We start from the raw sequence: 10,440 nt of genomic DNA, 5'->3' as shown, positions 1-10,440 counted from the left end.
CAACATTTCCATAACCGTTTAGCTCTTGACATTGTTAATTGATCTCAGTTAAGTCAGCAGATCTGGATAATACTTGTTAACATTTGAGAAATTGTATAGTGCATATTAGAAATGACTATTTGGTAAAAAGCTAAGCACTCTGCAATGCTAATTTTATCAATCTTTGAAATCTAAAAATGAGCTTAACTTGTATTTTCAACTCAGCCAACAAAAGGGAGTTATGATTAGCAGCACTGGTATTGCCAGCTTAGCCTAAAAGAGATTTCACCACTGCAGCCCCAGATCCCACCTTTCCCATGCTTATCCTCTCTCCTACCTCCTACTGAGATCCTCCCATTGTTCCCCCAGATACAGCAAGCTGTGCTATGCCTCTGTGTTCATCCATGCTGCTCTCCCAAGTTGGAAAAACATTGTACCCCCTTCTCTTTCTGCTTCACTCAAACTTCAGTGCAAATGTAAGCTCCTCTAGGAAGCTTTCTCATATCCTCTATATGATTTGATGCTCTCACCCTGGGCTCTCAAAGAACCTTGAACATTTCTTGAGCATGATAACTTAAACTGCTGGAGAGCCTTTGCCCCCCTACCCTTTTAGGCTTTAAGCTTTGTGAGAGAAGCACGCATAATTGTATGAGCAGTGCACCACACCACACAGTCAATAAATACAGTAGTTCCAGTAGTTCCCCCCTTACACATGGTTTCAGTTTCCAGGGTTTTAGTTGCCCACAGTCAACCAGGGTCCAAAAATATTAAATGGAAAATTCTATAAATAAACAATTCATAAGTTTTAAATTGCACCCAGCTCTGAGTAGTGTGATGAAATCTTCTACTGTCCCACTCCATCCTGCCCAGAACATGAATCATCCCTTTGGTCAGCATATCCACGCTGTATACACTACCTGCTCGTTAATCACTTAGTAGTCATCTCTGTTTTCAAATCAAAAAGACATACCATATATAGGGTTGAGGACTATCTGCAGTTTCAGGCACCTACTGGGGGTCTTGGACCATATCCCTCACAGATAAAGGGGAACTACTACATTAGAGTCAGGAAAGGGTGAGGATTTGTCTTGAAGGAAAATCAAGGCTCAGAACAGGTATGTGACTTGCCCTGCATCACAAAGCTGGTACATGGCAGAGTCCCTGGAGAATCCATTACTCTTGCATTCCAGGGCCAGGTCCTATCAACTATTCACTTCTCTCACTGTTGTCAGTTGGGGGCTCTGGGTATTTTTAAAAGAGTAGTGTCATAAATACACACACACACACACACACATATTTGATGAATTTCTTAAAGAATTTTAAATAGAAACACTTAAACCTAGAAGTGAGTTTATTACTTTGATGAACACTTAGACAACTACATAAATACACTAATTCCCAAATCACTAAGAATATTATAACAATCAAGTGAAGAATTAAGAAGTAACTACTTCCAAAAATAGGATGACTTCTTATATTTAAACCAGGGAGAAAGGTGAGCCTGTGATCCAAAGGAATATAATCAAAAGGAAGATAGGAGAGTTTCTTTTTTTTCTCATCCAAGCCAATATATTATTTATCAAAATAAAATAAATCATTCAGGATGGTTACTACTTTTCTAGGGCCACTTTGCCAAAAGCAAGACAATTATTAATGATATATACACAAAATCACAAGTGTTTAGAAAAATCACTGTGGTAGATCATTCTGAGCCTTTATTCATCACGAATTACAATGGCACTTGTTATTTGAGGAAAGGCTGGCTTTCCAGTTGCTCAGATAAATCTATTACATATAAGAGATTGGGTAAATTGTGAGATAATAACTGTAGACGAATGAGTTAGGTTGTACATGGTCAATCATTTAAATGCCTCCAGCTTTCTTCCCATGCCGGTATCGCTCTCGCAAGCATGGTTAACGTCCCTAAAACCCGCCGGACTTTCTGTAAGAAGTGTGGCAAGCACCAACCCCACAAAGTGACACAGTACAAGAAGGGCAAGGATTCTCTGTATGCCCAGGGAAAGCAGCGTTATGAGAGGAAGCAGAGTGGATATGGTGGGCAAACTAAGCCGATTTTCCGGAAAAAGTCTAAAACTACAAAGAAGATTGTGCTAAGGCTTGAGTGTGTTGAGCCCAACTGCAGATCTAAGAGAATGCTGGCTATTAAAAGATGAAAGCATTTTGAACTGGGAGAAGATAAGAAGAGAAAGGGCCAAGTGATCCAGTTCTAAGTGTCATCTTTTATTATGAAGACAATAAAATCTTGAGTTTATGTTCCAAAAAAAAAAAAAAAAGCCTCCAAATAACACTCTCAAAGTTTCACAGTATTGCCTTCACAGAGTTAAGCTGGCTGCCAAAGTGACCCACAGAAACTCTTTATCCAGTTCTTGCCTGCTGTGCTCTCCAGTCTGTCCTCACAGGACCATGCTTGGTGCCCAGGATCAGTTTCCACTTCCCTGACTCTAGGACATTGCTCACCTCTGCAATGCACCCATTCACACACCATCTTTGTGTTTTTGTTTTTGTTTTTTCAAAATTTTTCATAGCCACAAAAGTATCTCAAATACCACATTACAGAAATAAAACAAAAAACACTTTCTGGTTTTATAAAATCCTTTTTACTTTTTGAAGAGTGTGGTTTGGGGAAAAAAACAAAAACAAAAACGCTCTATCACGGACTATTTGTTGAATGAGTCATCCCTTCTAATTATTTATATTCTTAATCACCCCATAGTGAGCTTTTGGAGGGAGGTGGCCCTGTCATCTCCGGGTCTTTCTCAAAAGTGAGAATCCTTCAGCAAATGTGTCAAATGACTGTCAACAATCCGCTCAGGTTCAAGATGATGCAAATTATCTATGTGATTTTCCTGTTCTAGATGAAACTGCTAGGGATATTCCAAAGCTGGGGAGGCCTACTCGGAACCCTTTGGTAGAAAACGTCTGAAAGGCTACATGGCTGGAAATGGGAAACATGCCTAATGCTCCCTGTAGCACCTGGGGCTGGCTCACCATATCCCTGCTGACTCCCAGTTCTCTGAGTCAACCGCACATGAAAGTGGAGCTTTGATCCCAGCATCTTAAAAATCCTCCAATTGGAAAAGCGTCTGTTCTCTCTAGTAGATAAAAGTGAAATTGCACCTCTGTGAAATGTGTTTGCAGCCAGGAGCAGGGCTCTGCAGGAGTCAGCTCTGGGACAGACACAAATCTCTCTCAATCAGTAGCTACATTTAAACTTTCCATTCCAAAGTGTCTGAAACGGAGCTGACCAAAGCAGCCCAGAAACCTAACCCCTGCAACTTGGGTCACACAATGTGTCTTTCAGCCACTGACATCATTTCTCATTATGGGCAAGTAAGGAAAAGGCCCAGTTTTCCGTGGATGAAGATATATGACTCTTACCAAAGGGGCCCGGCTCCAGCTCATGAAACAAGTATACTTAGCACAATGTAGGCCACTACTCACCTTAAGCTCTGGGCTGACTCCCTGCCCCTGACCTTGTCTGCACATACTGTGGATGTGCAGTTTTCCATAAGGTAAGTAGACCATTAGCAAGGTTAATGACCCATCCACTGTCTAAAATGCTGCCTGACACATAGTAGGCATGCAGCAAATATTTGTTGGACAATCTACGGAATAGAAATTAATTAAAATTTGATGGATTTAGATTTTAACAGCTCTTGATCTCAGAAGAAAAGCACTCTGTAAATAAGGATCCAGCGCTATTAGCATTGATTGGCTGTTATTCAACTCCATATTGGGAGTTTTATAAACTTGTAAATACAGTCTGTACACTTAGAGGCCCAGAGGAGCTGTAGAGACTGCATTTACATCCCATGGAAATGACTTTTTAAATAATAATAATGGTGATGATAATAATAACCCTTTTTATGTGTGGGGTTCTTTTTAGTTTGCAACACGCTTTCACATCCATTATCACATTAACTCTTCCCAACCCTGTGAAGATGTCATTACCTGCTGGTTAAAAAAAAAAGGACTTAGAAAAGTGGCATGACTTGTCTAAAGTCACACAGCTAGTAAGAAATAGAACCGTATCTCAAATTTAACTTTTCCCACACCAAAAAAAAACAACAAAAAAAAAACCCAGGTAGCATTTTTTTCTACTACATGGCATCTACCTTTGAATGGATTTATTTTTAAAGAAGGAGAATTCAGCCAAGATCATCTACTCTTTGATTGGACAAGTCTCTATAATAACTTCGCAAAAGGTGTCTTACTTCTAAATGAATTCTTACTAAACTTGCTTCAGGATGAGTATGATGTTACTCTAAAATCAGAGTTTGTGTTAGAAAGGACCTCAAATCTCATCCATTCTTTGTTTGTTCAGATATTTATTAAATTTGTACTTTGTGAGGCCCACACTGCTGGAGAAGACACAGGACACAGAGATGTGTCTGTCATCGAGAATCCATTACATAATGACACGGAACAAGTAACAAATGATTACAATATGAGGCAGAAATTGTTAAGCATCATCCACAAGTCAAACAGGTGACTGGCAGGTGAGGAAGAAACACTAGCTTCCAGCAGAGGAGTTCAAAGAATGCTTCATGGCATTTGTGCTGGCCTAAAAACAAGAAGAATTGGAATAGTGAAGCTAAATAAGGGAAGAGAGAGTTACAGAAGCAAAAGCAGCATGAGGTTGCCTCACGGGTGATAGAGGAACTGGGTTCTTAGAGTAGAGAGAGGAGTGCTGTTGGGGAAGGTCAGAGCCAGAAGACAGAGGGCCTTGAATGCCAGGTTCATTTACAGATGGGGAAACTGGGGCCCAGGGAGGGAAGTGACTCCCTCTTTTGTCTTTCTTTCTTATACATTTTAAAAATTGCATCTGCTAGTGTCTTCTCAGCTAACAAGGAAAACTAGTGTCTTGAGCAACAGAAGCTAATACATGATCTGGCTATTTTCTGTCCAAGTACAATACTGTCAAATGTAAAAAAAAAAATGCTATTCACTTAGGTCCACACTAGGGTCACAAGTGTGTTTGCTTGGGGAACGCCATTAAGCAAGCCATCTCTGAAACTAGTGAAGTAGTGAGCTGGAGTAGAAATAACAAGGGGAGTAGCAGGGTGGGTAGTTAGGAAGTTAGGAGACATGGACTGTCCCTTTTGTCATTGGACAATAGTTTGCTCTGTAATGTTGGTCGGTAGTGTCCCTTTTCTCTTAACTTTTTTGGAAGAGAATAACACATCTCAGTATTATTCTTCCTCAGCATGTTCTATATAATATTTCCAGTGTTATACTTGCTTAGCATATACTAACAGATTTGTTGTGACTTAATGGATGTGAAGTTGTCTATAAATTGCTAAACAAACTAGAGGGTCCTCGTATAATCATTATCATCTTGTTATTCATAGGTTCAGCATTAATCACAAAACAAACCTCACAGATCATTATTTCCAAGCCTCCTGATTTCTAGGTGACGAAACAGGTCTAGAGAGGGTAAAATGACATGCTCAAGGTCACACTACAAATTAATATTGAGGTTGAAACTAGAACCATGACTCTTTAACACCCAGCCCTGAAGTCACTCTACCAGAACCAGAGGCTGTACTGTCATGAAACCTTGTGAACAAGGCCTACGTGGGACTATAAGTCTTTTTAAAATGATATTTTATGTCTTGATTTAGAATATGGTAAAGTAAGTGCTTTGCACCATTCCCACTTAAATGAAAAAAAAAAAAAAGGAGTCATGCAGGTCAAATGATTTGGCTAATTTCTAACAAAGAAACACGCATAAGAAGGAAATAGCAGAAAGTCAGCTTCTCCGTCCCTGGAGGTCAGTCTGCCCAATGAGACAGCATTGCCAGATTCCTAAAAACAACCGCATATTGTTTTCCAAATCACCATGGCTGTCCTCCTCAGAACCCTATATAATACAGATCCAAAGGTCCTGACTTAAACGTTTTATTTGAAGAATTCCATGACTCCACTTGCAGTCACTGAAGTCAGGCAGAAGTAGGATCAGCAATTCCACGCGGCTCAGTTGCCTTCTCACCTGCTCTGCTCCGATGGCCTCAACATCGGCTCATTTCCTAGAGACTCTGACAGAACGATCACTCCTGCTTAGCTTTGCTTTCTTTCCGCTAACATATCACATGCAATTTTACTCCTTGAAATAGAATATGCACTTTAGTAGAAACTCAAACTTTCTTGTCTAAAACCTTTTGGGGCCATATGTGTTTCAACAATTTATACTTATTTGTATTTTAGAAAGACAGTTCAGTGTTTGTCTTACTATATTAAAAACACCCCAGCAGGATCTGGGGCAGGAACCTATCATTGAAAGCTTTCGTGATTCTTCAGAAAACATGTGAATATTATTAATAAGTGGGCTAACAGTATAAACAACTTCATATAAGGACAGGACACGTTTTGCAACCAAGAGCATTTGCTACACATTTACAGAAAAACTCATATTTCAGAGCATTTTGAACTTCAGAATTACATGTAAGGGATTGTACATCTATACAACTACTCAATTTGTATAACTACTCAATCTAATCAACTATCATTGGTGACTCCATTTGTCCCTCTAAGAGAGTCATCAATGTTAGTTGACTTGTACTGAGTTGATTTTTCCCATGGACCTTTATGTTTTCATAATGAAACACCACAGAAAATAAAATAGACAAAAGGTGTCATTAATTACAAAAAATTAGCCAGTCATCATGGTGCGTGCCTGTGGTCTCAGGTACTCAGGAGGCTGAGGTGGGACGATCAGTTGTGCTTGGTAGGTGGAGGTTGCAGTGAGCCAAGATCATGCCACTGCACTCCATCTTGGGTGACAGAGTGAGACCCCATCTCAAAAAAAAAAAAAAAAAAAAAAAAGAGTGTTGCATGTTCTCACTCATAAGTGGGAGTTGAACAATGAGAACACATGGACACAGGGAGGGGAACATCACACACCAGGGCCTGTTGGGCGTGGGAGGCAAGGGGAGGGAGAACATCAGGACAAATAACTAATGCACGCAGGGCTTAAACCCTAGATGACAGGTTGATAGGTTCAGCAAGCCACCATGGCACGTGTATATCTATGTAAGAAACCTGCACGTTCTACACATGTATCCCAGAACTTAAAGTGAAATTTTTTAAAAAATCATTATTGATACGTATTCTTGCATCCTCTTCCTTTCAAAAGCAGTGTCTTTGTTGCTGGCAGTGAGAGAAAGTACCTGCCTCCATTTAAATCATCAATGTGACCAAGGACAGAGGATGCAGGCTAGTCTGAAATGGTCATCGCTATGGACTGAATTGTGTATCCCACCCAAAGTCATATGTTGAGGCCCTAACCACTGATTTGACTGTATTTGGACATAGGCCTATAAGGTGGTAATTTAGGTTTAGGTAATGAGGTCACAAAGATGGGTTCCTGATCTGATGATATTAGTGTCCTTATAAGAAGAGATACCAGAGTGTACTTGTGTGTGTGCATGCATGCGCTCTCCCTCCCCCTCTCCCTCCCACACACCATACAAAGTCACATTTTGCCATCTGCAAGTCAGGAAGAAAGCCTTCAGCAGGCACCAGCAAGCACCTTGCTCTTGGACTTTGCAGCCTCCAGAACTGTAGGAAATAAATTTCTGTTGTTTAAACCACATTTGTCATCGAGAATCCATTAGATAATGACACGGAACAGGTAAGTCTGTGGTATTCTGTTACAGCAGCCTGAACTGACTAATATAATTGTTGTTAGAATTCTGTTTCTCGGACTGGCTATATTCCCATGCCCTGTACACAGTCAGAAGTCTTACTCATGGTTACATCTATTGAATGCTAAGCTCGATGTTGAGAGGTCTAAATTCTAAACTTGACTCTCTGCCACCAGCTAGAAGTGTGAAACGGGACACGTCACTTCCTTTCTCTGGAACTCACTCTCTCAATTGTAAAGAGAGTTACTCCGTGGATAATCTCTAAGTTTCCCTCCTGCAATGACTTTCTAAGCTGCTGGGAATTTAATCACACCCGGTTTCCATTTCCCAGTAATGCTGTTTGGCAAGGCTAGGAAACAACTCAAGAATCATTTATGCCATCCCTTCTCCTCACTGTACCGCCAAGACAAATTGTGTTGCTCTCACACTTACCTCTGGGGTGTTTGCAAAATCAACGGAGCTCTTTGTGTTTCTCCGATGGAAAAGCTTCTCATGAGTGTCCTTGTAACTTGATTGTGGTTAGAGCTGCTTCATGCATTGCTGATGGCCTGCACTTCTGAAAGATGCTGAGGTATATGCAAATTACAGCAGGGTCAATTTTGGGATAGGAAATAATTCCTCCCAAGATGCCCATCTGGCAATATCCCATGAGGTCAGGAGGCAAAGATTAGGTCAATATCATCCACTACATCTATAAACTACCTTCGCAGCAGTGGCCAGGTCAAGAAAAGAGACACAGAGGCATGACAACGGCTTCTTCCATCAAAAGAGCTTTTGTTCTGCTTTTGCTTTTCCCGTTGCTTCTGGCCAGGGATGCCTAACACTGTAATGGTTTCTGAGTCAAGTTGAGGAGTGGCTCCATTCCCTCTGCCCGCCCGCAATCTATTACCAATTTCCTACATACCATCTCCAATTCTGATCTTCAGTTCTTCCTTGTTCTTCCACCCCTGCCCCAATCCCCAAGTCTGACTACATTGCTTTCTCTCTTCTCCTCCTCCTAACACATCAAAGGAATAACAGTCCCACAAGAGGAAATGTTTAATTTTACCATCTAATCAGTACCCAAACTGAAATACAGCTGATGTATCATAATTGACATGGCCTGCACCATCTTGACGTCACAGTGCCATGTTCTCAAAATATTTACAGAAGTATTTCTGCCAGAGGTTTCAAATTCTTGCTGTGCATCAGACTCATTTGAAAAGTTTATTAAAAACACAGATGTCTAGGCTAAATTGGAGCCATCCTATACCAGAACCTGCAGGTGAAGAAGCCCTAGAATCTGCATTGCAACAAGCTCTGCAATAGTCCTTAGGCAATTAGCCTAATATTAGTCATTTGAGAAATATAATATTGTTTCTTGTTCATAGAAGCAGAAATCTTATGTCTTTAATCTTGAATTTTTATTAATTATAAGTCTTTGTTGCATAGAATAAAAATATAATTCTACTACTTTAACAACCAAAAAATGTAAGAACATTGGAGTGGATCATTAAACTCTAAGATAAAGACTGCAGTTGGGCTCAAGAACAATGAAAAAGTCACTTCCCAGATTTCTTCTGTTTCACGTCTTGATGGGCTTCTGAATATTAATTTGGCTTTTCCTTCTCACCTCAGACAGGCTTTCTCCTCTCTTCAGTAGCAGAATGTAATTGCTGCAATTTCCCCAGTGCTACATATTTCAGTCCATATATACAGATAACTTTCTTTTGTAAGGCCAAATTCTCAGGGAAAGATTCAAATTAGTTTTGAAGGTATCAAGTGTCCACTTTACCCAAAGTAAATACATACACACACACACACACACACACACACACACACACACACACACACACATTCACATTCTCTTTCTCTCTTCCATGAACCATGGTGCAGGTTCTATTAAAAGATTTCTGAATCTCCCATATTTACATTGAGTGGTTCCTTTGGCTACTTATGTTAGCTGGGGTGAGACTGATGTAGAAGCTCTCTCAGTCACCCTATCGTGTGAGTTTGGTGGGTAGCAGCAGTTCTCAGAAAATTGTGGGAAGTTCCTACAAAGGGACAGTTCTCGAAGAAAGTGCTAGAGGAGCAAAAGAAAAAAAAAGTGTGCACTACAATATATTTCTCTTAGTGCCCATCATAGTGCTTTGCTCCTAATAAATGCTCAATAAACATTAATTAAATAGAGAACTGGGCCAGAAGTAGTCGTAAGTCCTGATTTTAAATGACAGTACCAACAGTGATTAGCCATGTACACATCAAACCTCTAAAGAGTTTCTTTATCTAAAGAATGGAGTTAACAGGCAAATGAAAAGGTACTCGACATCACTGGTCACCAGATAAATGCAAATAAAAACTATAGTGAGACATCATCTCACCCTAGTAAATTAACATGGGTTATATTCAAAAGAGGGGCAGTAACAAATGTTGGAGAGGATGTGGAGAAAAGGGAGCCCTTGTACACTGTTGTGGGAATGTAAATTAGTACAACCGCTATGGAGAACAGTTTGGAGGTTCCTGCAAACATTTAAAATACAGCTACCATATGATCCAGCAATCCCACTACTGGGTATACACAGAAAAGAAAGGAAATCTGTATATCGAAGGGATATCTGCACTCCCATGTTTGCTGCAGCACTGTTTACAATAGCCAAGATTTTGAAGCAACCTAAATATCCATCACCAGATGAATAAATAAAGAAAATATGGTACATACACCCAATGGAGTACTATTCTGTCACAAAAAAGAATGAGATCTTGTAATTTGCAACAACTTGGATGGAACTGGAGATTATTATATTATGTTAAGTGA

At 40.1% G+C, this 10,440-nt stretch overlaps 1 protein-coding gene across 1 annotated transcript; it reads left to right on the top strand.

Annotated features, from left to right (window-relative positions):
- The first annotated feature begins 1,863 nt into the window (after nucleotides 1-1,863).
- Nucleotides 1,864-2,274, top strand: LOC102125436 (large ribosomal subunit protein eL42-like). The gene has a single exon (XM_005545391.5). The coding sequence runs from the start codon at nucleotides 1,890-1,892 to the stop codon at nucleotides 2,151-2,153; it is 264 nt and encodes an 87-aa protein (XP_005545448.3). The 5' UTR covers nucleotides 1,864-1,889; the 3' UTR covers nucleotides 2,154-2,274.
- Nucleotides 2,275-10,440: the final 8,166 nt, after the last annotated feature.

The sequence above is a fragment of the Macaca fascicularis genome, chromosome 2 (genome assembly GCF_037993035.2).
Source record: "Macaca fascicularis isolate 582-1 chromosome 2, T2T-MFA8v1.1".
NCBI classification, from domain to species: domain Eukaryota; kingdom Metazoa; phylum Chordata; class Mammalia; order Primates; family Cercopithecidae; genus Macaca; species Macaca fascicularis.
The sequence above is the reverse complement of the archived record's forward strand: the minus strand, read 5'-3'. Positions and strand labels throughout refer to the sequence as shown.